This window comes from Chelmon rostratus, chromosome 17 (assembly GCF_017976325.1).
Source record: "Chelmon rostratus isolate fCheRos1 chromosome 17, fCheRos1.pri, whole genome shotgun sequence".
NCBI lineage: Eukaryota > Metazoa > Chordata > Actinopteri > Chaetodontiformes > Chaetodontidae > Chelmon > Chelmon rostratus.
This window is the reverse complement of record NC_055674.1, coordinates 9000142-9018946: the sequence shown is the minus strand read 5'-3', so window position 1 is coordinate 9018946 and position 18805 is coordinate 9000142. Positions and strand designations below refer to the sequence as shown.

General features: G+C 43.5%; 3 protein-coding genes across 3 annotated transcripts; 2 read left to right on the top strand and 1 right to left on the bottom strand.

Annotated features, from left to right (window-relative positions):
* Positions 1-373: 373 nt before the first annotated feature.
* tecra (trans-2,3-enoyl-CoA reductase a) lies at positions 374-5286 on the bottom strand. Its single transcript, XM_041957508.1, has 11 exons — positions 5119-5286; positions 4273-4324; positions 4123-4167; positions 3891-3994; positions 2427-2542; positions 2075-2180; positions 1858-1930; positions 1726-1769; positions 1548-1605; positions 1332-1420; positions 374-547 (listed from the first exon to the last, which is right to left on the bottom strand). Exons 1-11 carry the CDS (start codon positions 5284-5286, stop codon positions 374-376), a joined length of 1029 nt encoding a protein of 342 aa, XP_041813442.1.
* A 2215-nt stretch (positions 5287-7501) lies between these two features.
* Positions 7502-12093, top strand: dnajb1a (DnaJ heat shock protein family (Hsp40) member B1a). Its single transcript, XM_041956649.1, has 3 exons — positions 7502-8078; positions 9060-9640; positions 9795-12093. The coding sequence occupies exons 1-3, from the start codon at positions 7868-7870 to the stop codon at positions 10023-10025; spliced, it is 1023 nt and encodes a 340-aa protein (XP_041812583.1). The 5' UTR covers positions 7502-7867; the 3' UTR covers positions 10026-12093.
* A 1425-nt stretch (positions 12094-13518) lies between these two features.
* Positions 13519-18367, top strand: gipc1 (GIPC PDZ domain containing family, member 1). The gene is made up of 7 exons (XM_041956921.1): positions 13519-13740; positions 14217-14774; positions 14864-15049; positions 15226-15406; positions 15987-16099; positions 16194-16275; positions 16364-18367. The coding sequence occupies exons 2-7, from the start codon at positions 14475-14477 to the stop codon at positions 16513-16515; spliced, it is 1014 nt and encodes a 337-aa protein (XP_041812855.1). The 5' UTR covers positions 13519-13740; positions 14217-14474; the 3' UTR covers positions 16516-18367.
* The last annotated feature ends 438 nt before the right edge of the window (positions 18368-18805 follow it).

The window sequence follows — 18805 nt, the reverse complement described above, 5'->3', positions numbered from 1 at the left end:
TAATTTCTTAGTTTCTCTGCGGGAAACTTTACTGACCAGGTTCCCAAAAGCTAGGAAAATAATGTGATTTTTTTTCAAAACTAAACAGCACTGACATACAACATTAAATTAAGACTTTGTTGCATTTAACTCTGAAGGCTTTCTTTGCCTCTAACAGGCTTGCATTCGCCAGTCCAACACTCAACTGACTGTAACTCCTTGTTACGGAGTGACACGTATGAATGTTAGATGGAGTCCATATGACCAAAATCCATCCGTGCGGTTAACTTCATCACACACTTTCTGACATCCAGTGGATGGACAGGCCCTTTAAAAGGACCCGGTCGGTGAGGGGGTGGATGTGTGTAGCGACTGTGGTTTTCCCTGCCAGGCTCTACAGGATGAAGGGGAGTATGGAGGAGCGCAGGGTCGGATAATCTCTGAACTCCTTTAAGTAGCTGCGGTGTTTGCCTTTGGCCCACACAGTCATCTGGACGAAGGCCACGAGAGTGAAGAAAGCCACAGGCACACACTGGGTCATCACTGTGAAGCCGATCCAGGAGCCCAGCTGTTGAAAGAAGTTTGCACATTAAAACACACACATACACACACACAGGGTGTTGATATTTAGCGCACATGTGTAGGGTAGAGCCAGTAGATGGCAGCAATAGTGTATTTTTAATATTGCAATGATGAACTACAGGTTCTGTTAGCAGTTGCCCTCAGTGCAAAATACAGTTAATAACACGAATCCCTTGAGTGACAAATACATACAAATTCTTATTCATAAAATTCAACATTATCATTAAAGGAGTGGTCACAATTTTTCAGTGTGTGTCTTAAAAAAATAGTCAGGTGCTCATATGGATATTGAAACATGTCAAGCTTTCTATAATTTTTCCTCCTTTTTAACACTATTCTGTCAAAGATCCCAACCTTGTGCAAGTTTATCTGAAGCTAATGTGAGGCAACGATTTGGTCAAATCTAGTGGGCAAAAAATTTCCTTTTTGATAGTTTTAAAAAGCCTAAGTCAGACTGCTGAAGCCACATATTAACTTCATATAAACTTTGGAATATGTTTTTGCACAGGACTGTGACCTGTTTCATTGCTCACATGGGCACCTGATCATTGTTTGAGACAGACTTTAAAAACTGTGAACTTATCCTTTAATTTGACAAGCGTACAAATCAGTTACCGGAATTTTCTGTTACTTTTGAGTGACTGACTGTATAGCAGGCTCAACTGCCTGTGAAGCCAAACATTTTTTCTTCACCACCTTCATATGAACACATACAAAAAACCCCATTATGCTTATTTGTCTTTGATAAAATCATGCACGTATCTGCTTACCTCATACGTGTAGTTGGGACAAGAGACCAGCCAAAAAATCCATGTGAAGGGATTTTTCGTTGGGTAAGGAATCTTCTTGGTTTTTGCACCTGAGATGGAGGATAAACATAAATAAAACATTTTATTGCCTCATACTGTTAGCTGCTATCTTAAAAATTAGAATGCCATTGATGTAAAAATGCAAATAAACACTATGCATTGTTAGAAAATGCTCACCAGGTTGCTTGAGGTTACGAAGAGCAACATGTATAGAAAAATTCCCTACTTGACAGAACTGTGGGAATAAATACATGCAAAGACGATCATCTGCATAACAATAGATTTTTGGATAAAATATCTGGAAGAAGTCCTCATTGAGCCACAAATATATAACTTAAACAGATCTCAAACTTACCAAGAAAATGTAAAGTCCTGTATTCACCTGCTGTTGCCCATAATCTGTCAGTGTGCCATAGAAAAATGGATTAAGATGGAGGTTGACTTCAACTGATGAGTTAAAGTGAGAATTGCAGTGGTCTGCACTTACAGGGTGGGGTGTAGAGAGGGTGGTTGATGTAGTACGCCATCCAAGCTGCAGTGCACCAGTAATAGCCACAGTTCTGGAATAGAAGTAGGGACTGTAATAAGTGTCGAAACAGGGCTCCACATATATATGGTTCAGATTTCTGAGATTAAGAACATGGCACAAAAGAATAATATTCTGCATATCACATTCAAAGGTCAAAATTATGCAGTGCACACACCTTAAATATGTTTCTGAGAGGCATGGTCCCATGGGAGATACGATGGACAAACATCGTCTCCAGAATCCTCTTGATGTAGTGGAAGGAGTGACACATGCAGGCCAAGCTGCAACAGGACACACACACACAAACACACAGACAGACAGACATGCTTACATATTTAGCTGTGATTTAATACATTGCCCCGCTGCAGTTCATTGCACTTGGCCCTGACTCAGCGTCGCCATAGCAATATGCTTCACGACTGTTTGTCATGTTGAGGGGGTCATCTGTGCAAAGCCTGGGATTGCGCGATGCATCGCTGCAACACCGCAGCACATCCCCGAAAACATAAGCGAGACATGACACTCACTGTACGATCCAGTGTTTGCTGCTGGTGAAGTCATATTTCGGAGAGTAGATGAAGGGAAGGCGTAAGTAGAACATTAAGTAGATGAGCAGTGGGCCAGCACACTCTGCCAGGAACACCTGAAGTGAGCAAAGGAAAGGCAGAAATGCTTTAAATGTTGTTTTTCTTGATTTGTAGCCAGATGCATGAGAAGAGCAAATATATGCAAAAGGGAAGAAAATGCAGCGGCTATGAATGTATCCATGAACAACACTGACAGCTCTAACAATTAACTCCTCCAGCAGAAAATGCACTAACCATTCAAACTATATTTTCCCTGTGTTAGATCAACTCTTTGTCAGTCTGAAAGGAAAGGAGGAACATGCAGCTGACACCAGTATGGCTCTGGCTTCTCTTACAACCCACTTGTCAAAGCCACCTTGAAGCAAAAACAGCCAACCTACTTCTCCTCAGCACTGACAACCATTCAGTGGAACAATAATAGTACTCAACATGTGCCCATGGAGCAAATGAGACACTAAGACAGCTTGTAATAGCAGCTTTTCACAAATGATACGATCAAGCGAAGCAGCACAGCTGGCAGTGAAATCCATCCCTGAATCAGCGCCGTGAGCGGAGCCCTGGCTCATCGTGCCCGACCAATAGCTACCGGTGATCTTTGCTGGGGCACACTCACGCTCTTCCACCCACTGTGGCATTAGTCTGAGGCCTGGCAGGGTGCAGGGGGGTTGTGTCGGGGTCGGTAAGGACAGGGAGTGTACAGAGTGGGTGGGCAAGGGTGAGTGAAGTGGCGCGGTGAAAGGCAAGTGAGAGGTCAGGGGGATAAACACCTTTGGGAGAAATGGGGCCGTGAGATTATATGTCCTCGGACAGAGGACAGGCGGTGCAGGAGGTGAGAGAAAAACGAACCGCAGCAAATCACCTCTATCTGTCACTGTGGGTTGATATTTATATTCAGGAGTTACTGAGTGGGTGAGAGGCTGGCTGTTTATATCTAAAGTACGAGAATCTTAAAAGGCCATACCAGAGGTTTGGCATGTTTTAGTCGATTAACTGTGAATTATGCACGCTTTGCAGACCATTTCTCAAAGCTCGCCTCTTTCCCCCGACAGTCAGCTGATGAAAAACATTGCATTCATGTGCTACAGTTTGGCGTAGCTGAACCGTGTCCAGAAGACAAGAATGCAAACTTGGACTCGAAAAGGACCATGTGAAGTGAATCAACTGAGGACCACATCTTGCATGCAGGAGCATCCTCGAAATCAACAGCAGGCAGTTTTTATTTTTTTCAGAACGCACTCAAAACTGGCCAACCACACTCAAATCCTGGCAAGTTGATTTTTATTAAGGTATTAATCGGAAAACATCATCAGCATTAAGCATGCATGCCATGGCAGTAACTGGTGAAAACATGCAGCACTACTGTTTGGCCCTCGATGTTGAGTGTCTGTGCACATGTGGACTCACGGTTCCCCATGTGAGCTGGGGTCCTAGGTCACTGAAGTAAAAGCTGGCTGTGGTTCCCACAGGAAGTGTCTGCAGAACGTCGTCATCCTTGAGACACTTTGACTCTGAGAAACATGACAGTCCGCCACCATCAGCCCAGGTAAGACCAGACAACAACCCAAAACTTCACCACAACCCCCATCAATCAACTGAGCTGCATGAATGCAGAATTTATAGTAAAAAGCAGACGCACTTGGATCCAAACGCAGCGACTGTCTGGCTGGATACCACTTTGGGTCTGTCAAAATGGAGAGGAACTTTACTCTTGGCATGCTCGAGGGATAATTTATTAAACATGGTTAGATAAGGGTAAAAAGAACAGGAATTCCTTAAACTTACTCACATGATTTCTGAAACAAAGCTTTAATATCCAAAACAGTGGCGGTTGGCTCCACCTGCAACCAAAATGTAAATGTAAACCATACTTCGCAGTATTATTATCAGCAACATTAGTGTGCGGACTGACATTTAGACATTTACAGACACTGAGCACTAAAAATAGTAAAAAGTAGAGGTGATCTGGCTCTACTGCAGACGTTTTCATTGCTTTTTGGGATTTGTCAGACTCGCACTTTGCCATTTTGATCTGCAACGTGATTCCTCGTGTTTTCTGACACGACTCTACACGTTTTCACAGGCTGCCAATCATTTGTGTCTGCCTGTTGGCCCAGTGCAGCGCAGGCATGTACTGTATCTCGAACAGAGAATTCCTGGCAGATGAAGAGGGAATTCTCACCTCCTAACTGCAGCCCCTCGCTCAATAGAAACGTAACCGATAATGGCTGCACTCGACCGGGCCGCCAGTGAAGCCGATGATTATCTGAAAAATTACCCGTCTGCTCACGGCGATGACCCTGTAGTTCTTGAGATAGAACAAACACGTTTCCTCTGACTTCACTGCAAAGTAATCACCTATCCGATTATGCTGCTTTCAGAGCAGGAAGACAGATCTTTAAATCATGAACCTTTCAAAGGAATCCAGTGGGAGGTGATAAACTGCAGTAATTGATCATAAAATCTATGGCATGCTACAAGTGCTCGAGCACTCTTTGTGTCCTTTGTACAGGACTGTGATCAGAATGCATCAAGCACCAGTCAAAGCAAGTCTTATCAATCTTCTAAAACCATTATGGTCAATATAAAAGGTGAGAGTAATCAGAAACCCTCCATTCAGCACTCACACTCTCACCTTGTCCAGCAGCAGCAGTTTCTCTTTAGTCTTTAAGTCCACGATCTCCACCTCAAAGTATACAATCCTTTTGGCCTTTTTTGGAGGTTTTGGTTTTGGCCTCGGTGCAGACTTCTTCTCAGCTTCAGGTCCGGTGACATTCTTTGCCTCTAAGGCGAGTACATCCATGATACTGTTTGATCCCAAACCTCAGTGGCCTGGTGAAATAATCTGTGATATGTCCAGTGACGCTGGTCGTCCTCTGCTGGTATGGGAAGCAACCCCCTGCTCACCCTCCGCGCAACTGTCAGTCCAACTCAAGGGTGTCGTCTTTGGTGTCTTTCGGACTCTCCGAATAGCCCTCCACCTCCAGAAGAAGAGTGACGGAAATATGTGAGATCATAAACACTTTTTTTTTTCCTCCCCAGATGAAGTGTAAGTGAGAGAGTGGAGGCAGGTGGGCAGGTAAGAACGTGAGGAGAAGTGGAAGGAGAGCTGGCCTAAGAACGTGAAGTGAACCTGCTCCTCACCTGAATAGCAGCCACTTCATGATCCACAGCCCCCCTTCATGCTACAAAACGCACTGAAGACGAAACCGGAGAGCCCCAAGACATAATCCACTGCACGCCATTTGCAAGGCTAAATATAAGTCGCCTGATTTGCTCTGTACCAGCTTGGTAACCTTGGGAAGCCACATGCAGCCCTCGCCAGTGACAAATGCCAATGTGCTCTCGTTAGACCTATAAGACACATCTCCTGTCTGCTCTGCTCCTCGCTTGGTTATGCAGTGCTGGGCCCCATTAAAAGCCTGATCCGCGGGATGAAAGACCTCCACGTGCCAACGCACCTCCCCTCCCCCAGACCACCTGTGTGGCTGGTATTCTCTTCTCTTTCTGACCTCCACAACAAAGACAAGCATGTTTATTTCAGGGCCCATGTGGTTCGAGGCTTGTGTGCTGAATGAACAACATCGTTTCTAAAATACTTCTGGGGGTTTGTGATGGGAGGAGGGTGAAGAAAATGCTGATTGGGAGAAGATCAAAGATGCCTCTCATCGCACAGGGTCAGCTCATCATCGCACGTAGCCAACTGCATATCTGTATTCTATGGTCTATTTTTAACAAGAAGGGGTGGTCCAAGCCAGCAGCAAGCAGCGTTTTTTTCTGTTTGCATTCTAAAATCTTTTTTTAATTTTGTGTTATAAAATCACTGTGCTAAGCCTAATCCCAAACTATAAATGATAAATACCTCAAATATATGCTCAACTGGACATACTTCTGTGTCAAAGATGGTAGTACTAAGCTCTGACGTAAGCGTGTGACATGAGACTCCATGGGCTCACTGATCCTCAGAGCGTCATGGTTAGAAGTCATTCTTCATGTTTACTCTCTTTTAGCAACACAGTCACATTCTCAATTTATTTGAGTTATCTGATTCTTCAAAAACGCCCCCTCATTTGTAATGTAATTGAGGATTTGACATTAAAATAACAGATAATTGCAAGAACTTTTGGATGGATGTTTGCAAATCTTCTATAATTACTCCAATCTCTTAATTGGCTTGGCTTTTTTTTTTGTATTTGCTTCGCATGCAAAATGGATAAAAACTCATTTCATTTTATTTCAGTCCTACAAAAGATATTACCTGTTAGAAAACTTTTGATTTTACTGCATGCAAACTTTGGAGTTGAGTTCTGATGTGAAGAGAAGATAACTGATGGCAGCCCTTTCATTCCCCAGCACTTGAACACCTCCTGAGTCTGGAAACAGGCTGGATAAGTCATTGCAGAAACCTCACACTCTGGACAAGACTCATTTCAACTTGTCCCCTGTAGTGGGCGCTGCAGAACATTTTACAGCCAGTACAACCAGTGAATAGCTGGATTTATGAAGTGCTTCTTTGCACAAACCAACACACCCATGAACCAATCTGTGCAATAACCCTCCTGTACCAAATCACCTCACTGCACTTACAGATGCTGTATATATAGGCCTGCAAGTCCACGCACACACTCACTGACATGCGCATTACACCCCTTCATATTAACTACCTTTGTATTTATATTACCTATTATATTAGCCATACAATATCTATTCCAGCATACCTTCCACTGCCATACGCTCTTGCGCTACTTTGTACATACCAAAAGCAGCCTGAGCCACAAGCGTCTACGCATGCGTGCCAAAATTAAAACATTCCTAAAAGGGCCGATGGCTGATGTAATAACATTTATTCAAGAAATCCAAGAAAGAGACATTTCATTTATATTTGCTGCTGCTAAGCGCGTGTGCGTTTGAGGCTTTTAATTTCAGGACAGATCTGACCACCTCTCGACGTCTGCTGCCTCTCAAACGAAACCGGAAGTTGATGTGAGGGAATCATCTCGGCTCGGTAGTGATGACACACATCAGCGGCACTAGCCTCTTCCAGAAGTTTCCTTGCACGGGTCGCAGCTCGGCGGCAACTCGCGGACCCTCCTGTGCGCATACGGTGTTTTATGTCGGGTGGCCAAGTGGCGTGTTTTCTCCTCGTCTCGGTGGAGAGTATAAAGTTGCTGCGGACTGTGACAAGTGGGGGAAGCTAACCTTGACAGTTAGCTAGCTCGGCTATTGACCGCAGCCGTGGGACGTTAGCTGCGGCGGCGGCGGCGCCCGTTAACCCGGCCCACACACTGGACATGCCGGACGTGTAGTTGGCACTGAAGACAAACTGAACCGTCCTCGCTGACCATGATTCTATGAAGTGGAAGAAGAGCTGACCGGTCATTGTAATGGGTAAAGATTACTACAAAGTGCTGGGAATCGCCAAAGGTGCCTCAGAAGATGAGATAAAAAAGGCGTACAGAAAACAGGCCCTGCGCTATCACCCCGACAAGAACAAGTCTCCCGGAGCAGAAGATAAATTCAAGGAGATCGCCGAAGCCTACGATGTCCTCAGCGATTCCAAGAAAAGGGACATTTATGACCGCTTCGGGGAAGAAGGTACGTGAACTCCTCTCGCCACGACCTGCATGTGGTTTAACAGCTCGTGCCGCTACTTTTCATATAACTTCTGACTTTACTTTAATCTCCAGCAAACCCTGCGTTTGCACTCGCTGATCTCGCTCATACATCGATGCATCTGACTAGTCGGTCATTGCTGTTTCTGGCATCTTTCTGCAGCAGTGACCACACAATGAGGAGGGGTGTGGGTGTGTGTGCGCGTGTACAATAGGTTTAGGTGGAGAACTTGCTGGAAACAGCGGGTTCTTGCGTGTCCTGTCCTGTCGGTGACTGGAATGATAATTCAGGCTTAAACAGCTGCAGAAGCCGCAGATTTCAGGCTGTAATGTTTCTGTCTACACTGTCATGGTGCAGGGACACACATCTGACTTTTAGGCTGAACATGGATTTGCAGCATGCTTATTACTAGTCTTGCAACTAATGAATGTTTTCATGATCAGCTGATTCGTTGCATTTTTGTGGTTATCAATAATTTGCTGGTAAAATCAAACATTAATATCAATATTTGTAAAGATCTAACATGAAACCAGCTAAATTTTTGGTATCTCTGCTTGATTGTAAATTTCACTCAGTTTTTGTCATCAATCTATTCACTTTTCTCCACTGTCAACCCTTCATTTAAATATGTAAACTTATAGAGTGCAGTTTAATTGGTTTATTTGTGCTTATTCTCTTTTTGCAGCTCTTTTTGGTTATTTGCCACTAGAGCTCGACTGATTTTGGATTTTTGAAGCACATACTGGTTAATATTTAAAAGTTTGAAAAGCCTGATATCATTATGTCATCCAGTATTCATTTTTGATCACAATTATTATAAAATTTGGCTACTAGAGAACGATGCATGTCGACACAGATATGTGGTGACCTACAGCTGGCCATTAATATTGGCCATGCTTGTATATGATTTGAGCTCTACCTTCTTCTGTGCTCTGATGTTTGCCACGCCTTCTTCTGCTTCAGGACTAAAGGGCTCGGCTGGTGGTGGAGGCGGCGGGCACAGCGGTCCAAGCTACAACTACACCTTCCACGGAGACCCTCATGCGATGTTCGCGGAGTTCTTCGGTGGCCGCAGCCCTTTCGATCATTTCTTCTCCCAGAATGGGGAGGATGATATGGACATCGACCCCTTTGGACCATTTGGCATGGGAAGAATGGGCGGCATGGGTGGGTTTCACCGCTCCTTCAAATCCCACCCAGGAGGCCCTCACAGAGCGCACGAGAAAAAGAAGGACCCGCCCGTCGTGCACGAGCTGAAGGTGAGCCTCGAGGAGGTCTTCTCAGGCTGCACCAAAAAGATGAAGATTTCCCGCAAGAGACTGAACCCGGACGGCTGCACCATGCGTAATGAAGACAAGATTTTAACAGTCGACATCAAGCGGGGCTGGAAGGAGGGGACCAAGATCACCTTTCCTAAGGAGGGGGACGAAACCCCCACCAACATTCCTGCAGATGTGGTGTTTGTAGTTAAAGATAAACCCCACCCGGTGTTCAGAAGAGAGGGCTCAGATATAATTTATCCCGCAAAAATATCACTCAGAGACGTAAGTGAAAGCTGATGTTAGAAAATATCACTCAGTAAATTTTCCTTTTGATGCACAGGGAAATAAATATACATACTCTATCCGTAGATGCTGATGATCAAAACTTAACATTAGTGTCTCATCTTGTCTCATGACCTTGCTTGTCTTTCTCCAGGCGTTGTGTGGATGCACGGTCAACGCCCCGACGCTGGACGGCCGGACCATCACTGTGTCCTCCAGAGACGTTGTCAAACCTGGAATGAAAAAGCGAATCGCTGGAGAAGGGCTTCCTCTATCCAAGTGCCCTGAGAAGAGGGGTGACATGATCTTGGACTTCACAGTCAAATTTCCCGACAAACTGGGCCAAAGCACTCGAGACGCACTCAAGCAGGTCCTTCCACCATGACGTGAAATGCTGAAGGTTTGCCCAAAGACATCTAACAAGCTTCCAGTGACGCTGTCCTGTGCATTTCAACCTGGACGATTGAGGCTCAGGGCAGATTTGGTTCCAGCTTCTTATCTTGTCAGTTTCATGAGTGTCTTAAGACTTGGAAACTAAACAGCTGACTTTACGTTTAGTTTGTGCATTCAGCTGAGGTTGAGTAACAGTGTTAAGTAACGGCGTGCCACAAGGTCAGATTCAAGGAGGAAAAGTAAATATGAAAAGATAGAAAGTATATATTGTTTGTATATAGGTAATCCTGAAAGGTGTCAAGTGATGATGTAGGTCATGGTTTGGCTGCGAGAAGGAGAAACCGAAGTGTTAAAGTTAGTCAAATTGCACCACTTGAAAATATAACGTAGTAAGTCAGAGTTTGGTTACAGAGCAGCAGGTTTAAGGTAGCACGCAGCCAGCGAATTAATACCTCAGGTGCAGTGACGCATGCTTGAACATAGCTACAACTACACTACTCAGCAGGACATCATTTTGGCATTAGGCTTAAATACAGTGTGAATCCTGAGAGTGTTAATAAGGATGCACTGATCTGATCCACTGGTTTCAGCTCCAGTACTGACTTTATGACGCGGCTCAACCAGATGTGACCAATCAGCATTAAACACACCTTCTTTGTCAATGTCAGTTCAGTGTTGCTGCACTCATAATCAGTTTTTAGGGCCGAAATCTCGTAACCTAGAACAGTATAATAAAAATATGCGCAAATGATGAAAATAATGTATTAATAAATAACAGATGCTTAAACATAATGATGATGTATGAATGTCTCCAGTTCTAATTAAGAAAAGATATGAAGTCACAGCTGTGTAACCGTATTTAAGAAGTTTCCAGTGAGTTCCACGCAGCGAGGTAGCATTACACGGATTTAATATTCAGTAAAGCGAGAGCAGTGACCAGCACAGTTCAGTACTGGTCGAGTTTATATTTGAGTTTAGGTATCAGGAGATAAATAAATCAGATTGGTGTGTCCCTGCCACATAATGTTTACTTTTACAATGTCTTGTTAATGTGGGAGTACACAGCTTATTACTTGTGTAAAATACTCGTGGGAAGACTTCTCGTGCCAAACAATTGTCCCTCTGTAATTATAATATGTGTGTCTGCTGCTGACAGCATGTGTGTATCCTGTCATGTGTGACTGGCAAACTACCAAAATCTTTCGTATCTTTTGAGTTTGCACAGCGTTCAGTGTGTATGATGCTTCAGTTCCTCCTCATCTGACATTGCTCCGTCTGTTTTGACTTTAAAAGTGGAGGCAGTGAGTTTCTTTCTTTCTTTTTACCCAGCGTGGTATAAACCTGGTGCATCTGTCTGGCACCAGGCTAAATATTGCAGAGCTTGAGATAAGTTTATGCTCCCTGACTTAAAGGCCTGCACAACATGTTTTTGTTTTATTTTTCTGTCTTATTTCATGCCCTCTCTTATAGTTCATACCTGGCAGCACTGACTCCAAGATGTACAGTATCTGGAAATATGTCGTTTCACACTTCAGTGGGAAACCACTGAACTCTGTGCCATATTCAGCTCTGTGCACCTTTGATGCAGTGATGAGAAAAGGTCGTGAATCAGTTGGTTTAGTTTCACATTTTCTGGTGTTGATGTGACTTAATCCTGCTCCTGCTGGAGTTTTACGTTTCTAATTGACACAAACATGTGGTTTAACATGAACGTAGAGATGTGTAATCTCTGTAACGTCTATCTTTTTTTGTTTAAAAATAAGTTATTTTTTTCTTGCAGACATTTTCCTTTTTCAGGGAAAAGGGTGTAAGCATCGTTTTGGTTTTGCTCCCGTTTATGTTTTGAAATTCCTCAGGTTTGGATTCAAGATATTTTGATTTTTAACTACAAAGCTTTTATGAATTGATAATGTGAAGTACATTTTTTAAATAGACATTTCCTATGCTGTGATGATTTCCATTTCCACATTGAAGAGACTGGCAAACAAAACTGGCAAATATCTAATCAATTATGACCTACGAGTTTGACTTATTGAGGACATTTATCAATTAAAGAATTGTCCCCCAACCCCTTCTTTCAAATGTCTGAATTATTGAAGGAGCATTCACTGAAAGTAAATTAGGGTCTTCACTGTATTTTATTCAACATGTGATGCCTTTTACAAGAAAAAAAGACCATTCTCTCCTCACACCATTCTCATCCCTTTACTTAATATAAGATCAACACATGAACATAGAATGATATTAAGTAAATATAAAATAAATAAATGAATAAAATATACCAGCAGGACCTGGACGTCTACTGCAAGCACAGACTTCAAACTTGTGTTTGTGTCTCACCAGCTGCATATGTTTCTTGCATTTATTACAAACAACAACACTGATATAAGTGATGACCCAGAACATCCAAAACCCCTCTTCTAGTCACTTGTATGACCTGATATTCTGTCTGGCGCACGAGAAGAGTTTCGCAAGAGTTTCATGTGGCGACTCTGTTTAAAGAAATTCTCATTTCTAATTGACAGTTTTCATGTTTTTTCTATTATTTTATACTTTCACACACTATAATCTGTTCATATTATTCTTCTGTTTCACAAAAACAGTTCTTTGCCATTTTCCAAACAACTCAAAAATTAAAAGTAAACACTCGCTGTCAGCCAGAAATGAGCTACAGTAAAGGTGTTTTTTTATACACTCTCTACGCCCTCTAGTGGTCACGGTTCGTAACTACACCTGTTTAATTATTTTGCTGTTGAAGGTTGTAACCGGACATATTGCTATGCTATCGCGTCTGCCTTGACACTGGTACCATTGTAATTACACATGGTGGCCGCTTGAGGGCAGCAAAGCAAACTCATGATTGGAACCACACATTACTTCCTAAAAAACAAAATAAAAACATGTTTGATGAAGAACGTAGTTTTAAAGGACAGTTATGATGAGCACTTATCCACGGATTACCGTCTTACAATGCGATTTACAGTAAATTTACAGCAAAAATCACTATTTTTCTTGACTGCTCGTGGCCACAGTGAGTCCCGTCAAGTCCGACAGAAGAGCATATTAAGACTTCCGGTATAACCTTCAAAATAAAACTCTTACAGTAGAAAGGCGTAGTTATGCGCCATGATGTCCAGATGGCATTGAACACTTACGACAATCATCGCTCGTATGGCAAACTTTAACTTTATCAAGCTTTAATGCAGGCATAGCTGCATACTAACACTTTATGAAAATAAAACTTTCCAAACAGACAGGACAAGCATGCCTCTGATGTAATGACAATACTTGTGATTGTGACGCAACAAATGGGCTAACTTAAAATGCCTCTAATACAAAAATTAGTGTAAAACAGACCAGCCATGACTCATATTTTCCCCCTCTTCATTCTTTTTCTGAAGTAATACGCACAGGCTTTAGAACAGTTCCACTGGGGCTTGTGTTTTACGAGGAAACCTGAAGGCGTCATAGTTCCACCCCTGCTGGGCTGGCAGAGAGCTAAATGTTCAGCAGCATACCGACACACAGATACTGTACTCACCTCACAATCTGCCCAGCCCAAGTCAACCTGTCAGGAGCAGAGGAGCACAACATACTGGACTTATTTTTCAAACGTTGTGGGGTTTTTTGGACAACTCACAGGAGCACCGTAAGCAGGCTAAGCTAGCAGGAAGAGCTAACGACAGTTGGCTAAAACTCCTGCTCCGGTAAGAATGACTGGCCTGCCATGTTTACTCCCTTTTGCTCGCGTTTTGCCACCATGGTTAAGCTAGCTAACTAACCTCAGCTGCTCAGACCACTTCAGGAGTACTCACGCAACGACTTAATACCAAGAGGCATTAACAGTCATTGATTTGATTAGCTTCCGTTTTCAGTAGCTACATGCTCAGTCGCTAGCCACTTGAGAGTTGCCAGCGTTTGTGTCGCCGTAAGTGAAAGATATGTAAAAATGTGGCTCACGGCTAGCAGCTAACATTAGCTCTGTCTGATGTTCTGTCTGTCCAAGCTAATGTATAACGTTAAAGAAGGGCTATTTTGGCAGTGTTAATGAAAACATGACTGTAATGCTACCAGCATTACATGCTACTTCGAGGAGATGCACATTTCAACTGCTGGTATAGTCGAGATGTCAATGCTTAGGTAAATTAATGGGAATTGAGGACTTTCTTTCTCTGTTTTACAGTTGGTGGCCACCCAGTGCAGGCGGCTGAACTTGACAGATCCAGCTATGTAAGCTGCTCTGATGTGTGGATTTCTAAATCCATACAGCACCTGGTTAAGACAGCTTTCAAGCTGGTCTGGAGGATCATACTGTGACATAAACATCCCACACACCTCCAGCTGTTTTGGCTGAACAGGTGTATGTTGGCCTGGATCATAGCATAACCCCCCAGAGCAGCCTCCTCCCCTCCCCTACCTCTGCTCTTCCTGCACAACTACTATGCCTCTGGGTTTGGGAAGAAGGAAGAAGGCGTCCCCGCTGGTCGAGAACGAGGAAGCGGAACCCATCCGCTCAGGTCTCAATGTGCCAGGTATGGATGACCTAGATGGAGGTGTTGTCGGCCTGGGAGAAGGTGCCACCTCCGAAGGCCTGCCACCTCCACCGAGCAGCATGCGACCTCGCCTCATCTTCCACACTCAGCTCGCTCACGGCAGCCCCACAGGCCGCATCGAGGGCTTCAGTAATGTGCGGGAGCTCTATGCCAAGATCGGTGAGGCCTTTGGGATACCTCCGTCTGAGGTGAGCCGTTCTGCTCATTGTGATGGGAGTGAGGATAAATGGGTTGAGAAAGCATTATGGTAACTTTTGTGTGTTGTGTCTCTCCACAGGTTATGTTTTGCACACTGAACACTCACAAGGTGGACATGGACAAACTGTTGGGAGGTCAGATTGGGCTAGAGGACTTTATTTTTGCCCACATAAAAGGACAGCGGAAGGAAATAGAGGTGTACAAAGGAGAGGATGCACTAGGGTTGACGATCACTGATAATGGAGCTGGCTACGCTTTCATCAAGGTGACAACAAAATGCTTTCTTTGACTCAACAGTCCACAGGAAAAGTCATGATCCTGGACTATGTTAGGGAATAATTACTGCACAGAATTATAAATGTCAATAGGTTGCATGTGGAAGGGAGAGAGTGACTGGTCGGATGGTGTACTAGATAATTATTTAGCTTCTGCTGGTTTCAGAGGATCCGCGAGGGGAGCGTCATCCACCAGATCCAGGTCATCAACGTGGGCGATATGATCGAGTCGATCAACGGCCATCGTCTGATCGGATGCCGACACTATGAGGTGGCCAAGATGCTGAAGGAGCTACCCAAAGGGAAGGAGTTCACCATCAAGCTGACGGAGCCTCTGAAGGCCTTTGGTAAGTGTGGGAGGAGGAAAAGTGAAGTATTTGTTAGTTCAGCTTCACATTTTCTCCCTCTTCCTCCTACAGGAGAAGTCTAGCCGTCACTGAAATCAAATAATGCTGTCACACATGACTATGAAAGCTGTATTTAACTTTTCGTCACGTGTCAGTTGCCATACTCTATGTTTATTTTACCCCTTATTTTGGTTCTCAGTGCTGCTTCCAGATTTATAGATGAAAATCTAAAATCTTATTGCATAAAATAAGGACACACAAGCCCGACTTAATGAAAAAGCGCCCTTGCTGCACATATTAAGCATAGCGTGGCCTATTGAAGCATGTAGGTGGCCTTTCGGTTTATTTTCTTTAGTTAGAATGTGAAACAGCCTGAAAAGGATCCTACAGATTCAAACAAACTGTACTCACTCACAACTGAAGCACAAATAATCAGAAATGTGCTGTGAGAGCAAGATGAGTTTGTCTAAAAAGGCAGGATTGTGGGGTAAGAAGTGTAAAAGTTGAAGAATAACAGCAGGAAATCAGATTTTAGGTTGTGCACAGAGCTTAGGGATCTGTGTTTAATCACTGTGTGTAGATATGATCAGCCAGCGGTCTGGAGGGTCCAGGTCGGCATCAGGGGTTCAGCTGGGGACCGGCAGAGGAACTCTGCGGCTGCGCTCCAAAGGCCCTGCCACTGTGGAAGAACTGGTGAGTGTGATTACACCCCTGGACAAATAGCAGGTCTTAATGTGCATAATTCTGCACAAGCCTGACCCTGTGTGTTGGGCTTTCGTCTCTCCAGCCCTCTGCGTTCGAGGAAAAGGCCATCGAGAAGGTGGACGACCTGCTTGAGAGCTACATGGGCATCAGAGACAGCGAGCTGGGTACGTGTGCTGCCTCTACAGGTGTCAGAATTAGTTCGCGTCACCTGCTGTCCACTAAGTGTGCTCTGACCTCTCTCCGTCTCCTCAGCGGCAACCATGGTGGAGCTGGGAAAGGACAAAAAGAACCCCGATGAGTTTGCCGAGGCTTTAGACGAAACCCTGGGAGACTTTGCCTTCCCAGACGAATTTGTCTTCGACGTCTGGGGCGCCATCGGCGATGCGAAGGTTGGACGGGTGTAACCGCAGACACTAATGCAGCAGAACAGCCTGTGTGTGTGCGTCACACCTACAACATTCAGCACTACTAGGAAACACAACACTACCGTCATGATTTTGTTTTTATTCCAGTGTATACTCCTATTTTTCATTTCGAGTGTACCCTGTTGGGAGACTCTGCCTACACAAAGAGCATAATGCCAGTTAATGGGAGAAGAAGACTTGTGATGCCTTCCCAAGTGCTTTTATTTGTCTTCCGGCTTTTTCCAGAACCTACAAGCACGCCGATGAGCATTCCCTCTGACCACATCACGTGACCCTGCATGTCATTGTTGTAGTTGCTGGCAGTGGAAAAAGTACAGCACAAGTCTCTAATGTGGGAGAAATGAAAGGCAACGGCTAACACAAAGTAGATATTTGATACTTGCCCCCCCCACGTTGCACTGTGTTGCACTGCGCTGTAAACCAACAACAGAAGTGAACAGATTGCACTGTACCTCACCTGGTAAGCGGCACAGTTATTGCACAGTACAAGGCGTCGGCCTCCCTGAATTACAGTGTCGTCCTGAACCACTCGATGTTACTGATATGGATCAGTTTTACAAGCATGTGCTGTTATATTTTTATCTTCATAATGAATTCTGCTGGTTTTATGATCTTTTATTTTGGTAAAAGAAAGAAACGTTGTTGAAAAAGGGTCATGTGTAGCTCACTGATTAAAGATCAGCGATGTTCGTTCACTGTTAACACTCCAAACTGCAGCTCATTCCAGTCTCACTTTCATACACTTGACAGAGTTACAGAAAATCAGTGTTAATTTCCTTTTATTAAAGGTCACAGAGCTGCAACGATTGGCCAAATAGTCGATCGAAAGACAATTAATCGCCAACTATTTTGATGATCGATTGATTGTTTCAGTCATTTTTCAAGCAAAAATGTCAAATATTTGCTGGTTCCAGCTTCTTAAATATAAAGATGTGCAGTTTTTTATTTCATCTTTCTGTCATTTATGATAGTAAATTGAAGAGCCTTTGGGTTTTGAACTGTTGGTTGAACAACAGAATCAAGCTGAAGACGTCACTTTGGGCTCTGGGAAATTTTAATTAGCAATTTTCACAATTTTTTTGACATTTTATAGACTAAATAGTCGATCGATAATGAAAATAATCCTTCGTTGCAGCCCTGGTCATTATAGGAGAATGAGAAGCAGATTGGTTTCCAGGTTTGTGGATTGTGTTGAATTATTTTTTTTTTTATAGCTAGTGTTTTCATATAAAGTGATGTGATGTCTATTTTAAAACAAGGTTTGTGGAACATGAAGAATTTGATCAGGTGTTACAACTACTTCGTTGTTTGGAAGCATTACAGAAGGCAGTATTAACGAAGAGGAAGTCATGACATGGAGTAATCGTGTAAAAGAAAAGAAAAAGGAATCTGTGAAGAACAAAATGCCTTCATTTCTTCTCATTTCATGCAATTTATTTTGTACTTTTTTTCTTAGAAGTATGCATTAGGGAGCATGGTGCTGAAAAATCAAGAATCCTGTCATTGGAGCAGAACGATACCAAACTTGCATCTCGCGTCGCAGTGACTTGTGTTGTTCACGGAGAGAAAAAACAGGCAATGCTGCACCAACTACTCGGCGTCGGTAAACACGTCTTAAAAAAAACCCAAACTTTTTGGTGTTAACCTTTTCAGTATATCCAAATGTATGAAGCTATTTTGTAGTTTTGTTTCACTCTTCAGAGTTAATGAATATCTAAATGGGTTATGTCATGAAACTGATGCTAGAACACTGTAACACTGAGAAGAACACGTTATTTTGATGGCTTTGTATTACACTGTTGTCAATGTCCAATTATAATGCAATAATAACATTGACAAGGCAGTTTTCCTTCTGTTTGGTCTTTCCTGAATGCAACGCCGTGCTCTGCAGTCTGGAGTTGGGATCACACTGGTTTTGGGTCTAAAAGGTTTTCTTGAGATCAGATCAATGCAGTCATCTGTATAAGTGTTTTCCAGCAGTCACAGAAACCACCCCTGGGTGTGTATGTATGTATGTATGTGTGTGTGTGTGTGTGTGTGTTTTTTCTCACTCCTGTGTCCTCCTGAAATATACACGACATTTAAGTAGACAGCGAAATCGCTGTGGGTGACAGCGGGCCATCAGAGGCACTGTAATAAGACACACTGTGGGGAACTTGATCGTGATGGTCAAGCTAAGCAGGGTCACCGTCAGGCCTCATGTTTAAATCCAGGAAGGTTTGTCCCAGTTCAACACTTAAAACCTTTGCACCTGTTCTGATTTCTGTTT

What these genes read in the sequence shown, in the direction of transcription:
- tecra (XM_041957508.1), bottom strand. Translation starts at nt 5,286, where the DNA reads ATGGATGTACTCGCCTTAGAGGCAAAGAATGTCACCGGACCTGAAGCT. An exon ending in GTCGCTGCGTTTGGATCCAA is followed by an intron (nt 3,995 to 4,122) that starts GTGCGTCTGCTT and finishes CATGTTTCTCAG; the next exon opens with AGTCAAAGTGTCTCAAGGAT. An exon ending in CAGGACTTTACATTTTCTTG is followed by an intron (nt 1,606 to 1,725) that starts GTAAGTTTGAGA and finishes TTATTCCCACAG; the next exon opens with TTCTGTCAAGTAGGGAATTT.
- dnajb1a (XM_041956649.1), top strand. Translation starts at nt 7,868, where the DNA reads ATGGGTAAAGATTACTACAAAGTGCTGGGAATCGCCAAAGGTGCCTCA. An exon ending in TGACCGCTTCGGGGAAGAAG is followed by an intron (nt 8,079 to 9,059) that starts GTACGTGAACTC and finishes CTTCTGCTTCAG; the next exon opens with GACTAAAGGGCTCGGCTGGT. An exon ending in CAAAAATATCACTCAGAGAC is followed by an intron (nt 9,641 to 9,794) that starts GTAAGTGAAAGC and finishes GTCTTTCTCCAG; the next exon opens with GCGTTGTGTGGATGCACGGT.
- gipc1 (XM_041956921.1), top strand. Translation starts at nt 14,475, where the DNA reads ATGCCTCTGGGTTTGGGAAGAAGGAAGAAGGCGTCCCCGCTGGTCGAG. An exon ending in TTGGGATACCTCCGTCTGAG is followed by an intron (nt 14,775 to 14,863) that starts GTGAGCCGTTCT and finishes GTCTCTCCACAG; the next exon opens with GTTATGTTTTGCACACTGAA. An exon ending in CTGCCACTGTGGAAGAACTG is followed by an intron (nt 16,100 to 16,193) that starts GTGAGTGTGATT and finishes TCGTCTCTCCAG; the next exon opens with CCCTCTGCGTTCGAGGAAAA.